Raw genomic sequence first — 23455 nt, 5'->3', positions numbered from 1 at the left:
TTTTTTCTTCTCTTCTCTCTCACATGTCTAAACTCAATAGTATACAATATGAATATTTTTGCAGACACTAATAGATTGTGACGGTTTGTACTACAAGTTTGTTGCTGATATCACACATGATTGCTAATGTTGTTTTTTCTTCATTATATTCGATTCTTTTCACAATCATTAGTCGAATCTAACAGTAACACAAAGAAATAATGATTGGAAGAGCAATCACTTCATCTTGGACTTTGAGGCACCTAATACCTAACTTTTGCACCCCAATTGGTTTGAGGGCCACACATTTGGTTCATTTGATTCATTGACACCTATCCTCTCTTCAAAAGCAAGAGGACCCCTCTTGGCCGTAAAAATTTAATAGCTTGACGTTTACAAGAAGACCATCTTGTGAGATACATTCATCATTCTTACCTAAACGGAAAGCAAGACTAATCATGGCCGTTTGAAGACAAAACTTGTGTCCTTTTCACTAACAAAAAAATATAAAATAACAAATAACAAAAAAGTTGGCATGGATAGGTGAATGCTTCTCTCCTCACGCACTTTGTAGCACAAAAATATTGAAAACTAAGAATTTAATGGTATCAGCCTGACCCAGCTTCCTGGACTTGGACAACACTCATTTAATTAGTATTTGGTTTTGTTGGACTTCGGTTACAATATGGCATAGTTTGTGTTATGTTTTATTTATAATAAATAGGTAATTAATTAATCTTCAAAATTGTAATCATTAACTAAAATATTATTTCTTTTTCACAATTGATAAATATGTACTCAGAATTGTAAAATATTATTTAAAATCATTCATATGTTAATTAATATGTTGTTTTATGTTAATTGAATATAATATTTTCCTATGTGGATACTATATTAATGTTAACTTGCTCAACATTAATTTGTCATTTTTAAAATAAATTTGTCAATAATCAAAATTGTGCAACATTATTTACTGATAAATTAGTCTTTTAACACCTAAATAAAAAAAGAAAAGGGAAAAAGTTTTTAATTAATTAAAGTGATATTAATAGTTATTTTACAACCGTAATTAACAAATATTTTACAATTTTATGGAGGTATTTACTAATTTATAAAAGTAAGAGACTATTTTAACCTATACTTCTAATTTTGAGTACTAAGTTGTCTAATATTTATAAATAAATAAAAAGTCCATATAACTCTTCCTTTTCCTGCATATCACATGTAATGTTTGGAAATTCCAATGACGAAGACATTTGGGCTTTGGCAATATTGAAAAACTTTGGTTACATTGCATATTCCAAATGCAATACACTCACTCCGGGTACAATTATGATCCTAAGTGTAGTGACATCTTAGCTTCTGAACCTAGGGAGTTTTGTTTTGCTTGTACATGCGCAAGAGACACTTCACCAAACCACCAATTTTCGATTATGATTAACCTTGAATCATAAAGCGAAACTAAAACGTGGTAAAGCTTATTTGTACTACAATGATAAAGACATGCAGCCATAGTTTTGCTATAAAACAAAACATTTAATCGAGTGTTCTTTCTAAAGCCCAATTAGTATGATTGGTAATAAATGTAAAAACTCGCTTTCTGTGATTTAATTCCACACTCTTTTGTTTTATTAGGCGACATCTCTACTTACCCTTATCTTCTCATTCAAACTGTACATTATTATTATTATATCATTTCTATCTTATCTTATCTCAATGTCACTCACATTAATGTGAAATGTGAAATGTGAAAATTCACTACTCACTCCATTAGTTGTAGTAATTAATGTTGCTAACTGCCTCACTCTAATTGTATATACTCACAAAAGTATTGCTAATGCTTTATGTATAGAGAAAGTTGAATTAGCACCAAAAATTAGATAAAGAAAAATGAAATTGAGTTCTGTTTTTACTCTATCTATAATTCAACTTTTTCTAGTAATTAGAGATAAGAAACTTGAATTAACTTATCATACAACATGAATTAACTTTTTTCTTTTATAGCTCAAAAAAATAGAAATGCAATTCCTTGATTAAGCACTTATACAAATCAGCATTTGACTTAACAATCAAGTGTGTGTAGAAGAAATTGGCTTTTGTCCTAATTACCTTTTCCCTTTGCTATCAGCTGTGTCAATCAAACAAGTTCTACGATTTACATTTTGACACCTAATTAGTAATTAGCCTCAGAAAACAACATAAGAATCAAACATAGGATAGGATTTTCTAGTCTCAGATCGAAACAACAAAAGAAAAAATAGGTCCAACTATTGACAGAAACATCAGTCCTTTGCGTAACAAAGTAACCTCCAATTTAGCTGGAACTTACAATCAAACAGGATATCATAAAACTAACATCTTATTATTCTTCGATCGGTTTTTGACACAACCACATAGACAACGATAATAATTTAAAAATATAGAAGTAACGTGTATTGACGTCGACACATAACAGACACCAGTCACATTTTTAATTTGAAATATTAATACAACATCGAAGTGTATCGTGTATAGTAACAAGCTGCATCGAATTGGTTTGAAACATTAGAATACAACAATTAGGTGATATGCCAAAAATGAGTAATTAGAAAGATTTTTGAACAATTTATTCATATTGTTATTAATTACTTAAAAGATGAAAAAATAGTAAAAAGAAATTAAAGCAACAGAGACGTGTGGCATGAAGGTGACAACTCATGACAAGTAACGAGTTCCTTCTACAAATGAAATAGATAGGGCCATTAGATGGCCTACAACAAGTAAACCAACAAAGATAAATTTCTTCCTACATAACAAAAAATAAGATATTAAACACCACACGATATCTAATCTTATAGGTCACTATGATCCTTCTATTACAAGTCCCAGTAACGTGATAGAATTAACCTTGATATCAAAACACTTTCTTTTATACCTATATATTCTACACCCAATTCCCCCTCACAAGATTTTTAAATCACACAATTTAACTCTTTTTTTGTTTTTATATATAATAAACAAAATTTCTCTTAGACATATAATATGATGGAGGATGAAGAGAATATTCATATTCATGAAGCATATTATAATAAAGGAAAAAATGTTGAAAGCATGAGTTGTTTAGAGACACCTAATCAGAATTCAAGGAAGAAAAACAAGAAGATAGAAAACAATAAGAGGAGGTTTAGTGATGAACAAATAAGATCATTAGAATGTATATTCGAGTCCGAATCGAAGTTGGAGCCGAGGAAGAAGATGCAACTTGCTAGAGATCTTGGATTGCAGCCTCGACAAGTTGCTATATGGTTTCAGAACAGAAGAGCAAGGTGGAAATCAAAAAGGATTGAACAAGAATATAGAAAACTCAAAGATGAATATGATAATTTAGCTTCTAAGTTTCAGTCCCTAAAGGAAGAGAAAGAGTCTTTGCAATCAGAGGTGAGCACATGTTTGAATAAACAACTTAATTTAAGTGTTTATACATGAAACTTTATTTATAAGCTTTTTCTATAAACAAAGAAGAATTCTTCTTAAAATGTTTTTATATATAAGCAATAAGTTGTTATCCTAAACTGAAATACGTCGGATATGTCACACGTTTTCTAAATACTAATACTAACACAAGTGTTTATGTTAGTTGATATGTTCGAATAAGTAAATACAAATGTGCACATATATACTCAACAATCATTTGAAGTTTCCTAGGCCTTAACTTAATTGTGTGATTTTTTTTTTTTTGAAACAGTTGCAGAAGCTAAGTTATATGATGGAAACATGTCATGATGGTGGAAGGGAAGTTAAGGAAAATAGTACAGAAGATGGTGGTTCAGGAAATGGATACAGCAATTGCAGGGGCGAAGTAAAGAAAAGCTTTTCAAATGATCAAAATGAAAGAAGTACAATAAGGATTGATCAGAAAGATGAGGATAAAGGACATCAAGTTATGAGAAATGATGATAATGATCATGAAGAAATTCCCTTGACAACACTTGAAAAATGGTACAGTGTGGACCCAAGTGGTATCTTAGACTGCAACAGTTCTCAATGGTTAGATTTTTGGACATGAAAATTGTATCATGTTGCAGTGTTTGGTGTTTCCTAGAACAAGGAACAAGGAATAGTTTGCTCGGCTCGGCTCGGCTAAGCTCACGGCTCAAGCAGAATGTCCAAACTCAAAATGATGAAGTTTTGTAGGCTTGATTGGATAGGAAGAGAATTAAGATAGCCTCACTCAATTCATTTGTTTAGAGATTTGGAAGAAGAAATAATGTAAAATTTCTGTTTTGTGCACTTGCTTTTCTCCATCCATTTACCTGGGTTAGAGTATGTGTGTTTTTTCATTTCTGGATTTCAAGGGGTTTAATTCTAACATAGGTGCAAAATAAAATATTGTTAATGAGATATTGCTTGACTTCAAGAAGAACTGTATAATGTACTAGGTTTTAATTTCTTAGACTATAGTAATAATCCATATTTGAAATAAGGATAAAAGTTTTCATTGTTTATCTCATAAAAATGTAATTTTTTTTATTCTAAGATGATTTCTTTTGCATCCTTCTTCTTTAGTGAGGAATTGTAAGAACAGTGACTACAACATTACAGCTAAGTTTTACCCTTGGAATAGTGGCAGATGAAAAATATTACAAATCAACTTTGTTTGACACTAATTAAATTTTGTCCTATAATAAGGTACATAAACTAGATCATGCAACATGCTCAAGTAGTAGTCACCACTTAAGGATCCAATAGAATATCCTTCTTCTGTTTGTTCTTAGCTCAATCTCACATTCATACATATCCAATGCTTATCCTACCCCATATAAAAAGCAACTATCTTCATGACATCATTAACACACACATTAAGACGTGAACAGAGTGAGTTAGACATTTGCAATTGGTCCATCTATATTTAAAATTAATACATGATATGTTATTGTCTACCAGCAAACATGTACCATCATATTGATTTGGATCTTCAACAGTCTGAAAGGAACAGCACCACCCTGCAGTTATAACCTTACCATCATTATTCATAAAAATTATGTTTATGATTTATTTCATTTGAAAAAAAAAATATATTATTTATTTGAATCATGATTCTCTTTCAAATAAAGCATACACTTCAACTTGACTTCTCATAACAAAATAAAATGTGAGATTGTGTGAGTACTTTTTCAACAGAATAATATATGAAGAAAAAGAGGCATAAACATTGGTATAAATTTATTTTACCCAACGTTTAATAAAAATATAATATTTTATTGGTATTTTAAAATTATAGTTAAATAAGTTAGTTTACGTGACAATATTTGTGATCATTTTATATTGAATTACATCTCCAATAAACTATACTCCTTCTAATCTCATAAAAACAAAAAGACTATCACATACTCAATAAAAAAATGTCTTTCTTTTTTACAAGAAACTAAATACGAAAAGTTTTTAATCCCATTTAATTTGTTCAAAAATAAAAAAAAAAAATAAAAAAGTTATGTGCATTCTTGAAATTGTCCTTTATGATAATTTGTTTCATGAAAAAAAAAATTGTTGGAAAACAAAAATATAAGTTAATGAATGGATATCGTAAAAATAATAATATTAAATATGATAAAATTAATTCCTTTCGTTAATATTTAAAATAAAATAGGTAAGGTCTACGATAAAATGGTATATATATACTTTTATTGCTTGTATTTTAGATCGGTGGAGGAAGTATATATATATTACTTATATGTATTTGTCTTAAAATTATGACTAAAAATGAGTCAAATTAGGAAATTGAAAAGCGTATTTATAACTATTTCGAAGAGATTAAACAAAAAAGGACAGTTTGGCCGAGTGGTCTAAGGCGCCAGATTTAGGCTCTGGTCCGAAAGGGCGTGGGTTCAAATCCCACAGCTGTCATATTTTTATTTTTTGTTTTGTGTGACCAAAACTGATCCATAACGAGGCGATGTAATGCACACAACACAACCCAATGGCAATGGCAATCTCAATTTGCAGTGTTGTTGTTGCATGTTCAAATATTAACAACCCATCTTTTCCTTTCAAATTCCCAACCTTATGGCCATCCACTCAAAAACTGAAGATGGGGTCTCTTACTGTATCTCCCATGGGTTTTGGAACTTGGGCGTGGGGGAATCAGTTTCTTTGGGGTTATCGTCAATCCATGGATGATGACCTTCAACGAATCTTCAACTTCGCTCTTCATAATGGTGTCAATCTTTTTGACACTGCTGATTCTTATGGCACTGGAAGGTTTAATGGCCAGAGCGAGAAACTTCTTGGAAGGTTTATTCGTGATTTTCAAGGTTCATTCTTCACACTTTCCCTTTCTCACTTTCATTTAACATGTTCACCAAATTGCCTATTCACTTCCTCAGAGAAAAAGGGGAGCCGCCGTCAAAATATTGTCATTGCTACAAAGTTTGCTGCTTATCCATGGCGCCTTACACCAGGGCAGTTTGTGAATGCTTGCAGGTTGCTCTTTCTGTGTTGCTATGTTCCTATTCTGCATCAATGATTATATTAATATACTTATTAAGTTATGCCGTTGAACTTTAAGAAATCAATTTTCAGGGCATCACTAGATAGGATGCAGATTGAGCAAATTGGGATAGGACAACTACATTGGTCAACTGCAAATTATGCTCCTTTTCAGGAATTAGCTCTTTGGGATGGTTTAGTGGCAATGTATGACAAGGTTACAATAATTCATGTTTAATAGTAATTGTAGGATCACATAACTTGACTTGGAGGTTACTTATTAATGTTTTTTCCTATCTAAAATACCGTAATAGAAGCTTGCAATGCAACATGTGGATAAAGGCATTCAGAGTGCTATAGATAATTTATTTGCTTACAATTTTTATATGTTTTCACATTTCAGATGAGCTTAAACAATGAGTGTTACTCAAAGAAAAACATCAGTTTTGATGTCTTCAATGATCAAAATTTATGTCTTCATATTTATATTGCCATTTAGGGTTTAGTTCAAGCTGTTGGAGTAAGTAATTACGGACCAAAGCAGCTTTTGAAGATACATGATTACTTGAAAGACCGTGGAGTTCCCTTATGCTCAGCACAGGTATAATTTTAAGCATAGTTGTAATGTTTTCACATCCAAATTTTGCTTGACATATTGAAGAAATGCCTTTTAATCTCAGTAGTGACTAATAAGCATGGTCTAATTTTCAAAGTACACACAAATATCCTTGAGAGACTACAACAGGAAGAAAGGAACTGATAACAAAGCTAGTAGCTATAATATAGGATAATACCTCATTAAGTTAGGGACTTGAGTGATAAGAAGGTCAAGGTTCGAACTCTACCCTCAGCAAAATACAAACAATATTAACAATACTAATTACAAACATTGGCTATTGCAAAAAAAATGTCTCATTGAGTTATGAGTGAGATATCAGTTAAATGAACATAAGTTGCCAGAATAACTCCAAGCAGTAGTGATTCCTGCAAATTATGCTATCAGTATGCTACAACCAATTAATAATTGTCTTGATCTTCTTTATAATTTCAACATTTCAGGTGCAATTTTCTTTGCTAAGCATGGGGGAAGATCAACAAGAGATCAAAAGTATATGTGATTCTTTAGGTATTCGCATAATTGCTTATAGTCCTCTAGGACTTGGAATGCTTACTGGGAAATACTCACCATCCGAACTTCCATCTGGGCCAAGGTGTGTTCACCTTTATGAAAATATTTTTTTGAGAACACTATTTAGTGGCTAACATTATAGCCTAATGCATTATTAGCTTGATTGTCATTGAACCTTTGTTATTAATTGAAAATCACAGGGGATTGCTTTTCAAGCAAATACTTCCAGGATTGGATCCTTTATTGAGTTCCCTGAGAGACATTGCAAATAAAAGGCGCAAAACCATGTCACAGGTAATCTTTTTCCTATTTTTTCCCCTTTGTATGTAAAGATAGAAATAAGTTATGCTGAATTAGGTTTTGCAAGACTCAAATATAGCCCGTTCCAAACAATTAAGGCCTAAGTCTGCACTATTACCGGTCATTGAATTATTTTTTAAGCTCAACCTAACATTTTTGGAAGTTTGGTTTAGCCTGTTAGTCTACTTAAAAGTTTATTTTATAGGATGGCTAACTAAATCATTGAAATGTAATGCTGCTAATAGATCCCAAGAAATACTGTATTTTTTGTCCTATTCTGTGCCACTACTGAATGGGATATCAATGAATAGATAGCACTATAAAATGTTCTCTCCCTTTTGTAGATTTTGTTTTCATCACATGTATTTGTCTAGTGCACTCCAACTACCAAAATCTGTCGTTTTCACATTAATCAAATGTATGCTACAGTCTCATCCACTTTTGCAAGCCCTCCAAGTCACTTCAGATGTATACATCTTGAAAAACACAGTTTCTATATCATTCAGATGTATAGTATTACATAAAAACACATTTTTTTTGCTACCGGATGTGTACTTCCAGAATCATGTATCGGTTTTTAAAAATTGCTCCCTAATTTTATCCGATTTCGTTGTCAGGCTAAAAGCGTCTATCTTTCTTGTACACTACTTCTACTTGTCCTTATTCTGAGCTCTAAAAATAATCATTTCCTTAAGAACCGCATACAACGCAAATGTGTCTAAAGACAGCGGGAGTGCTTTTTTAAAAGCTCTAAATTCCCTTTAAAGAACTACTACCAACCAACCCACTTAATTGTCCTTGTCCTAGGTGTGTTATACAAATGACAATGTTGATTGCATACTCTGACCAACCTTGCCTGAGAACATAAATTCACTGTCTAATGCATCACATTGTCATGTCAGGTTGCAATAAATTGGTGCATATGCAAAGGTACGATTCCAATTCCTGGAGTCAAGTCAATAACACAAGCAAAGGACAATTTGGGTGCTCTCGGTTGGCGCCTCTCCTCGGACGAGCTGCTTCAGTTGGAGTATGCAGCACAGGAATCACCTGGCAGGATGGTCCAAAACATTTTCCAAACCAGGTAAGCATGTTATCCATTTTAACAATTATATAGTTCAGATATTGAAAGGTTTATAAACTTCTTAAGTGTGACTTCTTCTACCAGATAATATATCAGCAACAAAAACCTCAGCACAAGATGCAACAGAATAACAAGGCATTTTCTATTTGACTCAAGACAAGGCCACATGGTTTTAATCATCTGGTAACGTGAAAACCAAGGCAGACAGATTATGAACAATTTCAATTTTTACTCGTCCAGAAGAAATACGACATGACACGATGAACAAGTAATGTGACGAGCTTTGTAATTTCAAGAGCACAAATCCTGACCATGCAACCTACTATTGATAATCACAAAGCTCGGGTTAATATGTTTAATAGTAAAACAAATATGTAAAATAAAAAAAAATAATAATAATAATAATAATAATAGTAATATGTATAAATTGTTACTCCATTAATTCTGTTGTTGTTTACCGTAGTTTGTCTTCACGAGAAGTAATTATGTTTGAGACATGGTTATTCAAAGATATTTTGCAGACAAGAAGAAAGTTCAATTTAAGACTATTTTCACTTGTACTGCGTAAAATAAATTTGTTGAGAGAAACAGCAACTCTCATATGAATACGTAGAAAGATATGCAAATAAATTGCTGGCCTCAATTTATTTTTCTTTTATCTTCGGTAATTGGTGCACCTAAAATTTACATTTTCCGGTGAAAATTTTCTCTTCCATGATTGATGTCATTGTAAGCAAATAATACAACTTCTAACAAGTAAACTCTTTGCAATTAGAATTAGGAGATAACTTTTTTTACACTAATAAGATTATTTTAAATCATTCATAATACGAGATAATAAATACTGGTAAGATCATGGAAGATGTAGTGACCATCTGAAGATGTAAATGTCACACAAAATACATGGTAAGATCATGAAAGATGTAGTGACCATCTGAAGATGTAAATGTCACACAAAATACATTTAAGGTGCTATAGGTTTCACAGAAAAATAGTTTGGTCTTGTGTTTTTTTAACGTAAAAACCTTTTAAGTTTGACTTAGTTTTTGATTAGATCATTTAAATTTTTACTTTTTCAATTTAATATTTTAAGTTACTTGCAAGCATGAAAATAATTAAAGTTGTAGAATTTTAAAATAACAAAATATTTTCAAGCATAAAAATAATCAAAGTGAAAGATTTAAAATAACCAAAAGATAATTGATTCATCGACCAAGTCTTATAAAATCTAAGGTTGAAAAAAAAAATGTAACAAGAAAAATTGATCATTCGATTTTATCTGGTACTTAATTTAAGTAACCGATTTTCTTGTATTGAAATCTAGGTTCATCCAATCACCAAACTCAAACTGTTTATCTAGTTGGAAGAGTCGATTTTACTGATTTTATCAATTTTATCCAACTTGTGAACACCTCTAATTTAAATGTAACTCAAAAAATTTAATATTAAAAATATATTCACATAATTAATATCATTAACTTCATTTACTTACGCTAATTAGATTATATCTAAATAGTAGTTCAAAAAAATAGTCAAACTTATTAAACTACATGTATAATTTAATATAACTTAAAGATTAGTTGTGAAAACAAAATATAACTTAAGACTAAAAATAATAAAAAATAAATAAATAAAAAGTTGCAAAAGCATAACTTAAAAAGATGTTGCCTAATTATCATAACCACAGTACATATAAGCACATCAGTTTGTCTTCCAAGACGCTTCATAAGAGTTTGTAAAATGAGTGAAAATTCTACAAAATTCAGAAGCATACAAAACACTGCTGAAGAGGCCAAAGGAGATCTTTGTGCCCCAAATCAAGATATTATTATTAGCTAGAACCCTTTCAACCAGTGAATGGCACGAAACAAATGATTAAGAGGCCTTCAAATCTTTCTTTAAAGCAATTTACTAAAGATCCAACCGAAGACAATTGCGTCAAAACGAAAATAGAACATAAAGATAGAGCCTTTTCATCCACGCAATGACATTAAACAAATTAAGACAACTAAGAAATTGTTCTATAAGTAATTTATTATGCTATTTATCATGCCCCTTGACATCAAATTCAAAATGGCTGTTCTTACTAGTGGATTCATAACTTGTTCTGAATAAATTATTATGAAAGAACAGTATTGGCAGGGCATAAAAACTGCATCTAAGTTTGGTTTAAGCCGTTATTATCCAAAAAGCAACAAAATTATATCATCACATAGAACAGTAGCATAATTGATATCAATTTGTCTCAAACCAAAACAAAAACATAGACAAAAACTGTAAGTTCAATTTCCAGCAGATTTCCTACAATACTAAGAAGCTAATTATCACAAGAAATCATCCAGTAGTCCATGACAACAAAAAAATTCTTCCTTCCTGCAATTACAACAGTTTACTTGATCTTCTTCTTTGGCCTCAACTGCAATACAAAAATACAATCCATTAAGTCTAAATAATAATGACAACATGCAAATTCCATTCAAAAGACAACTACAAGCAATAAATAACATCGAGAAAAGTGTGTACCTGGTTGCTGTGTCCACACTTCTTCTTCCTGCAGTTGACAGCACGAGGGTGTAAACGTGCATAACACCTGCAAAGCACAGTGATTAGTAAACACAATGGACGTGACTTGATATTGTACACTTGATCGTATTTCAATAACACATGGCAATTTTATTTCAAGATGTCTTTGACATTGAACAGAATAATACAATGTAACTATGTTGACCTATAATATCACACGAGATATATGGTTTCTAATACTTATCTTCCAACATGCACCACCTTGGTTCTCAAAGATAACCCCATACTTACAGAAAAATATTAAAGGCAATAGGATTTGCTGAATTGTATTCTTAAGTCTTAAAATCTCAATCCAATCAAATTTCATACAAAAAACAATTTGTCAATAAAATTATCTGTTACTACAGCAGTTCTAACTTCTAAGACAGTTGTGCAATGATTTGAAGGTTGACGTTAATACATTTGGTGTGTTTAGATAAGAAAGATTATTGCCAGTCTAAACTCACGCCCAGCAAAATATCAACACATCCAAGGTGTCATAGAAAAGGTACTGTTAGGTCTTACATTCTATTTGAAGAGGTTTTACATGCTGCATAACAAATTGACTCAATTGAACTATTTGACACTTTTTTTTACCAATTTCCACATAAATTAAGTATTTAAACATAACATCAATGGATCCACACTTATTTGGATCCCACTTGTGCCACCGGATTGTTGTTTCTATAAATTAAGTAATTAAGCATAACATTTGTATTGGAATTAGAAAAAATAATAAAAAGCAGGTGTTGCAAAACATAGTCCCACGGATCAGATAACTTTTTAACAACATTCAGACTATTTTACTTCCCTTATAATTATTCATATTACATTATGTGGCTGAGCTGCTACGGGATTTTTAATTACAGTTATCAATAAGGGGCACTAAAAGCATGTCAAAAGCACCAAGGGTGTGTGCCTCACTGAAATGTAGAACCTTAACCTCGATCAGAAAGTGGCCCTTTGGGCAGCCTGCCTATCAGCACTTGAATACTTTTTTTTGGCACAATTGACTGTACTACATGCATCTCCTTTAATACATAAACCAACAAACTAGCTATCCAAACCATGAGAACTACATTTGCAATTACTTCTTCTAGAATTAACAAGAATCCAACTAATTACAACAATTCAGTACTATCCAATACCAATAACATAATGGCCAGATTCTGTAAACTTACTTGCGGCAGATTGTCTTGTCCTGGTTATACTTCCTGGCCAATGCCATCAAAGATGGCTCAATAATACCACCACGAAGCCTCAAAACAAGATGCAATGTTGACTCTGCAAAATTGAAAACAAATCTTATAAGGCTCACAATTTAAACAAGAGATATTGAGCATAACTCATGAGATTATTGTCGTGTTAGGACAAGCAACTTAATTAGGCGCTTATGGCATAGCATAACACTTATAAATATTTATGTATAAGCTATTTCTATAACAAATTATAGAATAGAGTCAAATTATTTTTATATAAGTTATGAATTGTTTTTCGTAGTATCTTGAAGGGCGTGTAGAAAGCTGAAAACAACTTTATATATCATGAGTTGTTTCTGTGAGCTATCTCAAACAGTTTCACATGTGTCTTCGAAAATGAAATTCAGAAATTAATCTACTGCAAAATAGAAAATATAACTGCAATGAATTCGAAATTGTAAACTCCAAACCTTTCTGGATGTTATAGTCGGCGAGGGTGCGTCCATCTTCCAACTGTTTTCCGGCGAAGATCAACCTCTGCTGGTCCGGAGGAATTCCTAAACAATTAGAAAACAAAATGAATCAAAAAAAAACAAGAAAGAAGACGAAAAGCAGTGGATCTGGTAATTTGAGTAACAGCGAACCTTCTTTGTCCTGAATCTTAGCTTTGACATTATCGATAGTGTCACTTGACTCCACCTCAAGGGTGATGGTCTTGCCGGTTAGGGTTTTCACGAATATCTGCATTTTGTCTGCTCCCAATCTGCTATCAAATTTTCTGCCGTTCTTCTATTTTACGTATATATACGACCTCAAAACTTTTAGATTAGGGTTTTTCGTAGCCCACGTTTACTATATTCCCACACTAAAGTTTTATTTTTATTATTAAGTCAAAATTGCAATTTTTATCTTTTTTATGGTTTTTAATTTTATTTTTTTAAAATAAAAAAAAAAAAACTAAGCACAAGAAATACAAAATAAAAAAGAATTAAAAAAACCGGTTGAAAGTTAAAAACACTTAAATATCATATCCACAAACAACAAAAGATACCAAAGACATAATACAAATATATGGTTAAATACACCAAATAGTCAAATCATAGTAAACAAACACTAAGAAAGAATTATGATATTTTCCACGATTTTTTCAATATTAAGCTATTGTTGTTGAAAAAGTATATTGTTCCTTAATTCCCAAATGGGTCAAATACTACGTAATCAAATGGGATTCAAAATCTTGTTTGTTCGTCTTTTGTTACAATCTAACCACCAAATTGATGGCATAATCTAGAGCAATATTGGAGAGAACATTATTTACGTTCAAAGTAGGTTACATTCAATCCTCACAACCGTGAGATTTTTATTATGTGCTTTAAAATAAAAAAATATTATCCTTCACACTTTTCTTTTGATCACACCTTAATCAATTACAATATTCACATTTCAACCTATAAAGGACTTTTACAATCATCTTTCAATTTTTAAAGGATTTTTACGAACACATGCAATCTAACATAAAAGATAGATTTGAGTTATAAATTATGTGAACGATAAAAATGTTTGGGATCTTAAAACTTCTCAACACTTGTTTGAGATGAATGAAAGACAGACTCAATAAATAATGATTCAAATATACAGTCAAGAGAACTGAAGTTTGCTTGAAGAATTTCTGACTTGTTATTACTTGAACAAGTGTTGGTAAATTTGTAAATTGAACTATTGCCTTCATATTGCAATTGATATTCAATTTATAGATGATAAAAGACTTTGAATATTCGTTTTAAAATGAATATAGTCGTTGGACACACTTCCCGAGTGTTATATATATTTTAAAGCAATTAAACATGTGTTTATATTGTTGTCTAGAGCGTTCTTGACAATCGAATAATGTTCTTGCTTTTTGGTTTGATTGAAAACGTGAATGAGTTGCGAAATGTCAGTTTGGTACTGTTTCCAATCAGAATTATGCAGAGCTTTCTACATAAAATTGAAAGTACAATGTACTTGTGTCCTTGCTCACGACTCATCAATTTTGAGATAAATCTTGAGCATGTTTTCCTCGTTTGGACATTCAGTTCAAGTTTTGGGCTTTACCGTTTATTTGAACGGCCTTGATACTCTTTAAATTGTGGTTTAAAATGTGGAAAATTATCAATTTTAATTATGTCTTTAAAAGATAATAATCATAATGTTATTTTGTAAAACAAGAACATTATTTGTTTCTGTTTTGTATGATTGATGGATTTTGACAGTTATTGTGTTTCATAACTTTATGTTATGTAGCGTGTTACTTTTTCCAGAGATGCATTGTTAGTATTTGTGTCCTTGTTGTACTTTTTAATCATAAATTTGGAGATTGATCTTGCTTTCTTTTCTTGATGTTTTGTTTTGCCTTTGTTGATCGTCTTTGAACGAATCTGTCCAAAACGATATTGTGTAGATTATTGAATTCCTCTGTAATGAATACTAATGATAGATGTACTTAGGTAGCTCATATCGATCTTAAATTACAACAAAATTTGTTATTTATAAACCATAATGTTCTTGGATTAAAGTTGTGAAAACCATAATGTTCTTTGTTTTTTCTATTTAATAACCATAACATTTTTTGTTTCTCATATTTCAATTTTTAATAAACCAGAATGATTTTCGTTTTTCCAAAATTTTGTCAAGAATGTTATTCGTTTCTCTGAATGTACTTGCTTCTTTTTAATGTGATTTTGTCATCAATTTTTATGCATTTTGATGAAGTGAATTATTTTTTGTTTGTTCACTTATGCAATTCATGTTCATTAAATAAAACTCAAGTGCAATCATTAGTATATCACCCTTCATAAAACTTAACCATTTATTTTATAAGGTCTGTTATCATTAAAATATACACCGCACTATCATCTCAAAATAACTCCTCCACACAAAGCCAAAAACACAAACATTCAAAAAGTATACATTGAGCATTTTCTTCACACTACACTCACTCACACAAAAATGATAATTAACATCCAAAGTACCTCTTCTAATATTGTTGTTATTCCTAGGCAAATAATTTTGCATGAAGTGCCAAACAAAACCTTTAAATGAAACATTTTATTCCAAGGAATATTGGTTATTGGTGAATTTGTATCTTCAAAATTCTTCATCAAGCCAAAATCTCACTTGTTCCCTATTCCCGACTCTCATAGTAAACACAACACCCTCGCCACCCATATTCAGACTATGAATATCCTTCCACAACAAGTACAAATCTTTTTGAGAGTTCTAATGCACTCTAATGATAATGTAAAATTATTTCACATAATCATTCAATTATGATTATTCAATCTATTATATCATATTAAACAATTGTAAAATAAAAAACAGTTATTAAATGTTTCATCGATGTGATAAGTTATTATTAATTGGCGTGAAAATAAACTTACATTTATAATATATCTCATTCTTTAGTCTGTTTGCATCCTATTTAAATTCCAATAATTAAGCACTTGTAGTAACTTTTTATAGTTTTTTTTTTTTTTTTTTTTTATAAATAAATTAATTCATATAGTTGAATTATTTTTAAAGGCTTTCAATAATTAATTAATTATGTGATTACTCGAAGAAAGTGAAAAAAATTGTATTTTAATTTGAGAATTTAAGATTAAATTCTCGTAAAAAAAAAATTAAGATCAGGTCCAACAATATAAAGATGGGGTAGACCTATGAAATTTTAACTTACCTTCAAATATTTATGGTTTAATTGAATTTTTATATCTCAATTTTCGTCTTTTCACGAAATTAGTTTTCTTATTTTAAAAGTCACTAGTTTTAATCTCCCTCTCGGCTTTTTGAACTAAAAAAAATGATAACTTGATATCTTTTAAGTAATGTGCCATACAATTTCACATTATAAAATCATCTAAATGCATTAATTATTCATATGTCATTAATTAAATTATAAAAATAAAAAATTTCTGAAGTCGAAAATTAAGTTTTTAACATATTTTATTACAATTTGATAAATGTTAATCATTCTATATCATTGTATCATATATCACATTAGTTAAAACATATCACATCGTTATTTTTTAGTTAAAAAATTAAAATGAGTGATCGAATCTGACAAATTTTAAAATAGATGAATTGATTTCGCAAATTGATAAAAATAAAAGGATAAATTTTCTATCTCAAAATAAATGGTATTTTGTCATTTTATATAAATTAATAGAAAATAAAAGAAAAAATGAAAACTCTAACATATAACATTTTGAATCTTGTGAGCCATGTATCTATAACAACGTTTTGATTTTCTTCAATTTGGGAAAAACACTTTTACTATTTATTAACCTCAAGAATTAAAACATCTTGTGGGTAGATAGCTCAAACCATCCAAAGTGTTAAAAGTTAGATCTTTATTTTTACATATTTATCACTAAATCAACTTAAGAGGATGGTAATAGATTTGCCCATTCCTTAGTCAAACATATTTATTTGCCAAAAAATATAGACATTAATTAAATCTATCTCTTTAAAGTGGATATTTGAAATCAATAAGCTATGTTATAAAAATAAAGAAAGAAAGCAGGCATAATAATAAAAGTGATAGACATTTAAGTTCTATTTGGAAATTTTAAAATCAACCAAAAGTAAATGGAATAAAATTAAATGGAATGAATATTCTATTTCATTGTTTAGATATTTTAAGATAGAACAAAATATATAAATCATTCCATCTCATATCTTTTAAGTTGAACAAAAAGAAAAATAAAGATAAACATCAAAATATAATGGAATGGATCGCGTCATGTTGAATATTTAACTTGTTATTTTTAAATATCAAACAATTTAACACTATATTATTCCATCATATTCCACTTCACTTTATTCCATTATTTCAACCAAAATATAGTCTCCCAGTTGGTTTCTTTATAGGGGATCAAAAGGATGAAAAATAATATATTTTTAAACAAGTTTGTGTATTAGTTTAATTTTTAAGATAAAATGAGAGGGAATTAATTTTTATTCTTTTTTATTTTATTTTGAGAATTTGAAGAGGAGAAATCAAAACAACTTATAAATCATTTAAAATTTACTATTTCTCTTTAAATAAAATACAAAATCAATTAAATTCACAATCATCAAATTCGTTGAACCAAACACATATTTAAATCTCCTTCATTATTTAATTAGAGATTCAATAATAGTCAATAATATTCAAAATTATCTATTTAAAAAATTAATTGACTAAATGGATTACTGTTAAAAAAAAAAATCTGAATTTTGTAAAATAAAAATTGATTGAGAGTTTGAGAGAGAAGCTTAGCATAAACAAAATATATTTGAAAGCACCCCTTGATTGGTTGTATCGACAAGTGATGGAATAAAATAGGCGAGAAAGAAGAAAATGAAAACACCTCTTTGGTTTGGTGAGTCAGTGTTTTTGGTTTTGATTTGACTCTCCACTTTATATAACAAGAAGACTCTTCGCATGGCCTACACTTACACCCACTCTCCGTTGCGTCTCAACACCATTCCGCGATTTCCATTGTTTTCCCTTTCAAACCCAATCTCAAATTTCCGTCTACCTTCAACCCGATTCTCTTTTCAATCCCTCAGATTCAAAGGGTTTAGCGCTAAACCCAGTAACACATTTGTTTGCCAAGTGAAATCTTCAATGGGGGTTGAATTAGAAATCTTCGAAAAAGAAGAACTTGCTGTTTCTCTCGCCAAATACGTTGCCGATCTCTCCAATAAATTCACTCATCAAAGAGGTGCTTTCACCGTTTGTTTGTCTGGTGGCTCTTTGATCAACTATCTTCAGTAAATTTCTTCTTACCCCTTTTGTTAATTTTTCATTTTTCGTATAAAATTTGTTATCTTTTTGTTATAAACCTCTTTTGCTAATGATTAGTTGAATAATTTTATGTGGAAAATGTGTTTTTGTTGTTGTGATTTTAGGAAACTTTTGGAGCCTCCTTATGTTGATTCTATTGAATGGGCTAAATGGCATGTGTTTTGGGTGGATGAGAGAGTTGTACCTAAGACTCATGAAGATAGTAACTATAAGCTTGCTTTTGATGGTTTTCTCTCCAAGGTATGTTCTGTTTTCCAACCTTTGAAAGGTTTATTTTTGGCTCATTATGTGTTGCGGTGACAGAAATTTTGACAAAAGAGAAGGAAGTTAGTGGTAAAAAGCTATAAAACACATACTCGCACAACATTGACACAGACATGTAGACATCGATAATAATTTGGAAAATTTGACATAATTGAATGACACTGACATCGTGTCAGACATCGGCACAACTTTAAGGTTTATTGAGAAGTCTCCGCGTTAGTTTTGGTTTGGAAGGTGTACCAACCGGGTTCATCTGCTGACGGATTAGAGCAAGTGGGCAAGAAAATAAATTTATCATATAAAGGGGTTGTTTGCTTGGAATGGGAAGGCCTGTCTGCCTGACCTAGAATGTTTCATTTAATGTTTCGCTTGTCGAGTCAAGAGAAGAGTACTCTATCTACTGTTAAAAAATGACCCTTGGTTTCGTACCTGGGGGATTCTACTTTCCTTGGCGATTGGGCCCGTGATCAATAAGCTCTTAGTTTGCCTCGAAAGGGAGCTGCGTAGGTAGATTAGAATTTTCCGGCAAAAGAGAATTTCTTTTTGATTAAGTTCCAGGCTCCGGGCTTAAAAGCCGAATTAGCCATTGGGATTGGTGTACAGACAAGACTGATTGAGATTGGTAATTAGCAGCAATCAAAGAATTGAACGACTCTGATCTGCGGATAAGAATAAGGATAACCTTGAAAGGAGTCTTCTTAGCTTGAAAGAGGCCTTGAAGGAGTGAAAGAGTAGCCGTTGTTGGTGTACGTGTAACCGGTCTTTCTAGTCTTGTTTGCGTATCAGCTCAAGCAGTTGCCGCTGCTGGGCTAATATCCTTTGCTAGTGAATCTGCATCCCTGGTGGAGGATAAAATGCTCTACTGAGCTAACGGTGGAGGAAGGGCTCTTGGCTTTCTATATTCTATACGTTGTTGTTTCCTCAATTCGTCCTGACCACGAGATGTTTGCTAACAAACTAATAGGTAGTTGGCTGATCTACTTTCCTCTTCTGATTGATACCTTATCCTCGGGGTCTTACTTGGCCTTTCATCCATCCTCCGATTCCCCATTGCTCTGATCGAGGTACCCGACCTCTACTCTTGATTCTTGACTAACTATGGTATGGCTCCTACTTTTTACTAAGGCCAGCCCTCCCGAACTGCATAAAAGGAAAGAATTTGTGAACCAGTTCCAGATAACGAATATTGAATAGAAGAAGTGCGATCGATCCCTCTCCTCCGCATCGAGCTTCCCCCGGGGCTTTTCCCTTTCATTACTTCTTTCACGACGAGGGAACCACGTCCGCGTCAGTCGAAGTGGTGAAAAGGTAAGGCTGGTCCGTCTCTATCATAGTGATAGAAGAAGCAATTGACGAACCGGTTCTAATTAGGTAAAGACTATCTATATGTGAGGATCTGTGACAAATAGTTAGAGTATTGTTCTCATTAGAATGAAAACTACTGACCACTAATCACTAAACTAAGACCAGTTGGATGATACTAATTGTGGGTCGAAGGAGCTTTTATAAAATTATCTCTTAAAGTAAATTTAACTACAACAACAACCAAGCTTTATTTCACTAAGTAGGGTCAGCTATAGCCTATATGAATCAAATGACACCCTAATGTTCTATCATATAGCATATCCCTATTCAGTTCATTAATCACTACATCTTTCTTAATAGTTTCTCTTATAGTTTTCCTAGATCTTCCTTTGCTTGTAGCAATTTGACTACTCTCCATTTGATTTACTATTTTTACCACAAAATCTATGGGTTTTCTCTCCACGTGTCCAAACCACTTAAGTCGAGTTTCCACCATCTTTTCTATGATAGGTGCTATCCCAAATCTCTCTCTAATGATGTAATTCCTAATCTTATCTCATCTAGTAAATTTAACTACACTAAGAATAGAAAAAGAAAAAAAACGCAATAGAAAAGTTTGGTTTTTTTTTACATATTCACGAAAAAGTTGTTACGACTACATCCAATCCTTCACGTGTACCCTATCCTCGCTCAATCCTGATACAATCTCTTGCTTCAGATTTGAATGTTGATTCTCTAAATTTTTCCATTGCGTAGTGGATACTTAACGACATATTTTCATTCATTGTTTACTTTTTACTAAGCTTATTTCATGCTTTTCCTGCCCCAAAACGAGAGTTGTGGTGGGCAGAGGTATGAATCCATTTGAGATAGTTTCATCGGCCTTTACTACTTTCTTTCAATCCCACTTTTAACCACCAATTCCTTGGTTAATTGATTCCCTTTTAATCAAACGAAGTCACCAATTCTTTAGTTGCTTTTAATGAGAAAAAGGAATGATAAAAACAATAGGACTTCAGCAAAACCAGCTTTCCTGAGAAAATTTGCTCTACATTGCAATCAAGTTTGCATTGCCTCCTTTCCTCGCTTTATTCATCAATTATATCACCGATGAAACAAAAATTATGAGATTACTCTGTACTGTCAACCTTTTATTTCATTAAAAGTACATATAACCAACATTGAAGTATTTGTTAGGAAGAATTGAGACAAGAGGCGTCAATTTTGCTCACAAAGTGATATTTTATTTTTACTTTGAAATTATCAATTAGAACCCCATTTTGGAATTGAACCGAATGGGTTATATGGCAATGTTCTTATTTAAGCTACCCACAAGATGTTGGGAGCAGTGGTATGCCCTTCAGAGGACTGTGGTTTGAGTTATCAGAGACTCCACTTGTGGGGAGTGGTATAACCATTATGCATATTCAGAGAGATTAATATCAACCAAACTGGAAGGGTGTCAAAATGTTATTGCAAACCAAAAAAAAAAAAAACATCTATTAAGTGATGAAGTGAATGGATAAGTACAAGCATATCAGGGAGAGACTACAGTGTGCAGATGATCAGGCCAATCCGCGAATGATCTTGTTGGATAGGATGGTGTTGTATGCTATATTGTATTAGTGTATAGTCTTCTTTAAAATGACTGCATGACCAGAGTATTCTGTCTCCCTGCATAGTCTTCTATAAGAGTATTTTTGTCAGTCTAACTTGTCAGTGCTTTTCATCACGATTCTCTTGGCAGGTACCCATTCCACCCGGCAATGTTTACGCAATCAACGATGCCCTTTCAGCCGAGGGAGCGGCTGATGATTATGAGACATGTGTCAAACATTTGGTCAATACCAATGTAATAGTTTTATCATCATCTAGTGGATTTCCAAAATTTGATCTCATGTTGCTTGGCATGGGCCCTGATGGGCATGTAGCTTCTTTATTCCCAGGACACCCTCTTGTGCAGGAGAATAAAAAATGGGTTACCTCCATTAAGGACTCGCCAAAACCACCACCGGAGAGAATAACATTTACTTTTCCTGTGATCAATTCCTCTGCTTACATTGCACTTGTGGTGACTGGTACCGGCAAAGCAGATGCAGTTCACTCATCACTACGCGGCTCTCAAACTTCTGATAAGCTTCCTGCTGCCTTGGTTTCAGCTGAAGAGGAGTTGAAATGGTTCTTAGACAAAGGTGCAGCGTCAAAGCTGTAGATCCTAAAGCTAAGCCAGTTAATCTATGTGTTGTGCTAGTGTATTTATTTATCTTTGCAATAATGAGTTTGTGTAATAGAACACACATATCTAGTACTGAATCTCCATTTCTCAGTGATGGTTAACACTGGAGAGGGGTTTTTGTAGCAATAAGTGGATAAAGCGAAGAATGTGGAAGTTATTTTGTTTTTGTTCATAATTTCTAAATTTTCCTCTTCTCAGTTCTCTCTCTTCTCATGCTCTTTTGCAACTCCTTATTTTGATTTTCTCACTGTGCTGTTTCATTGAATTATTGTTCAATGGAGAAAATGTATATTGCAATGTTTCATGTGAGAGATAGAGATTCAATTTGATTGTTGATTCATAAAGCATGATTTCAGTAAGAGTATAGCAATGTGTGAAGTTTTTATAATAAGTAAGAAATTGCAAAGTTTGTATTAAAGATAAGAAAGACAGAGATTCAAAGAAATTATGTTAAGGAAAGTGTTACAATCCAGGACTAGTTTTAAGTACCTAAGACAGTATTAAAAATACAAGTGATTTTGTGTAACAATCATGAGAATATGTTGTGATTATCTCCTAATATTTATTCATTATTGAGAAGTTGATCCAAACTTAATTTTTGTAAGTAAAGGAGTATGAAACTGAGATAGATCTATAGTAGTAAGAATTATAGTGGAAGTAAGTTATTGGCCAATTACTTGTGAAAGAGTCTTAGAAAAGGTTTGAGAGATGAACTTTACAGTGTGTTAAACTATCAATTTAATTATTATTATTTTTTGTTGTTAATATTCAATTCTGGACCGCTTGGTACAAAAGGCATACGTAAAAAAGAACTCCTAATCATTTAAATACTGTGCTTCCTTCGTTCTGTCTTAATTAAGCCAACACAAGAAAATTAACTACTTAAACCTTATCTTATTTTGTCAACAAAAATGAAGAACAGCTGAATCAAGTGTTGGAAGCTCCCTCCAGTCCTGATGAGTTTTCCAGTTCCTGATTAATGGTATGTTTGTTTAATGATACAGCATAACTAAAAATGTAAGCTTTTTGTTTAATGTAAGCTTCATTACCAAGCCTAATAGCATATGCACCTTCTGGTACAATTAAAAGCATGTCACCTTGT

General features: G+C 31.7%; 4 protein-coding genes and 1 non-coding gene across 6 annotated transcripts; 4 read left to right on the top strand and 1 right to left on the bottom strand.

The window, feature by feature from the left end:
• Positions 1–2799: 2799 nt before the first annotated feature.
• Positions 2800–4463, top strand: LOC101502769 (uncharacterized). Its single transcript, XM_004502662.4, has 2 exons — positions 2800–3396; positions 3704–4463. Exons 1-2 carry the CDS (start codon positions 3001–3003, stop codon positions 4022–4024), a joined length of 717 nt encoding a protein of 238 aa, XP_004502719.1. The 5' UTR covers positions 2800–3000; the 3' UTR covers positions 4025–4463.
• A 1319-nt stretch (positions 4464–5782) lies between these two features.
• TRNAL-UAG (transfer RNA leucine (anticodon UAG)) lies at positions 5783–5862 on the top strand. The gene has a single exon. It is a non-coding gene; the product is annotated as a tRNA-Leu (tRNA).
• Positions 5835–9511, top strand: LOC101502035 (pyridoxal reductase, chloroplastic). Of its 2 annotated transcripts, XM_004502660.4 has the most exons (8): positions 5839–6269; positions 6342–6438; positions 6538–6661; positions 6944–7045; positions 7504–7655; positions 7774–7867; positions 8776–8957; positions 9042–9511. In XM_004502660.4, exons 1-8 carry the CDS (start codon positions 5936–5938, stop codon positions 9043–9045), a joined length of 1089 nt encoding a protein of 362 aa, XP_004502717.1. In that variant the 5' UTR covers positions 5839–5935; the 3' UTR covers positions 9046–9511. The 2 variants fall into 2 exon arrangements, with proteins under 2 accessions (XP_027190145.1, XP_004502717.1); XM_027334344.2 differs by lacking the exon at positions 9042–9511 and having other exon boundaries at positions 5835–6269; positions 8776–8961.
• A 1623-nt stretch (positions 9512–11134) lies between these two features.
• Positions 11135–13522, bottom strand: LOC101501706 (ubiquitin-ribosomal protein eL40 fusion protein). Its single transcript, XM_004502658.4, has 5 exons — positions 13363–13522; positions 13189–13275; positions 12701–12803; positions 11481–11547; positions 11135–11373 (listed from the first exon to the last, which is right to left on the bottom strand). The coding sequence occupies exons 1-5, from the start codon at positions 13463–13465 to the stop codon at positions 11347–11349; spliced, it is 387 nt and encodes a 128-aa protein (XP_004502715.1). The 5' UTR covers positions 13466–13522; the 3' UTR covers positions 11135–11346.
• Positions 13523–18056: 4534 nt separating this feature from the next.
• On the top strand, positions 18057–22547 carry LOC101501393 (6-phosphogluconolactonase 3, chloroplastic). The gene is made up of 3 exons (XM_027334617.2): positions 18057–18514; positions 18653–18788; positions 21865–22547. Exons 1-3 carry the CDS (start codon positions 18183–18185, stop codon positions 22327–22329), a joined length of 933 nt encoding a protein of 310 aa, XP_027190418.1. The 5' UTR covers positions 18057–18182; the 3' UTR covers positions 22330–22547.
• Positions 22548–23455: the final 908 nt, after the last annotated feature.

This window comes from Cicer arietinum, chromosome 5, assembly GCF_000331145.2.
Source record: "Cicer arietinum cultivar CDC Frontier isolate Library 1 chromosome 5, Cicar.CDCFrontier_v2.0, whole genome shotgun sequence".
Classification (NCBI taxonomy): Eukaryota; Viridiplantae; Streptophyta; class Magnoliopsida; order Fabales; family Fabaceae; genus Cicer; species Cicer arietinum.
Note: the sequence above shows the minus strand (reverse complement) of the source record. Positions and strands in the feature narration are given on the sequence as shown.

What these genes read in the sequence shown, in the direction of transcription:
- LOC101502769 (XM_004502662.4), top strand. Translation starts at nt 3,001, where the DNA reads ATGATGGAGGATGAAGAGAATATTCATATTCATGAAGCATATTATAAT. An exon ending in AAGAGTCTTTGCAATCAGAG is followed by an intron (nt 3,397 to 3,703) that starts GTGAGCACATGT and finishes TTTTTGAAACAG; the next exon opens with TTGCAGAAGCTAAGTTATAT.
- LOC101502035 (XM_004502660.4), top strand. Translation starts at nt 5,936, where the DNA reads ATGGCAATGGCAATCTCAATTTGCAGTGTTGTTGTTGCATGTTCAAAT. An exon ending in GTTTATTCGTGATTTTCAAG is followed by an intron (nt 6,270 to 6,341) that starts GTTCATTCTTCA and finishes TCACTTCCTCAG; the next exon opens with AGAAAAAGGGGAGCCGCCGT. An exon ending in GAACTTCCATCTGGGCCAAG is followed by an intron (nt 7,656 to 7,773) that starts GTGTGTTCACCT and finishes TGAAAATCACAG; the next exon opens with GGGATTGCTTTTCAAGCAAA.
- LOC101501706 (XM_004502658.4), bottom strand. Translation starts at nt 13,465, where the DNA reads ATGCAGATATTCGTGAAAACCCTAACCGGCAAGACCATCACCCTTGAG. An exon ending in CGACTATAACATCCAGAAAG is followed by an intron (nt 12,804 to 13,188) that starts GTTTGGAGTTTA and finishes TCAATTTTGCAG; the next exon opens with AGTCAACATTGCATCTTGTT. An exon ending in GACAAGACAATCTGCCGCAA is followed by an intron (nt 11,548 to 12,700) that starts GTAAGTTTACAG and finishes TGTGCTTTGCAG; the next exon opens with GTGTTATGCACGTTTACACC.
- LOC101501393 (XM_027334617.2), top strand. Translation starts at nt 18,183, where the DNA reads ATGGCCTACACTTACACCCACTCTCCGTTGCGTCTCAACACCATTCCG. An exon ending in TCTTTGATCAACTATCTTCA is followed by an intron (nt 18,515 to 18,652) that starts GTAAATTTCTTC and finishes TTGTGATTTTAG; the next exon opens with GAAACTTTTGGAGCCTCCTT. An exon ending in TTGATGGTTTTCTCTCCAAG is followed by an intron (nt 18,789 to 21,864) that starts GTATGTTCTGTT and finishes TTCTCTTGGCAG; the next exon opens with GTACCCATTCCACCCGGCAA.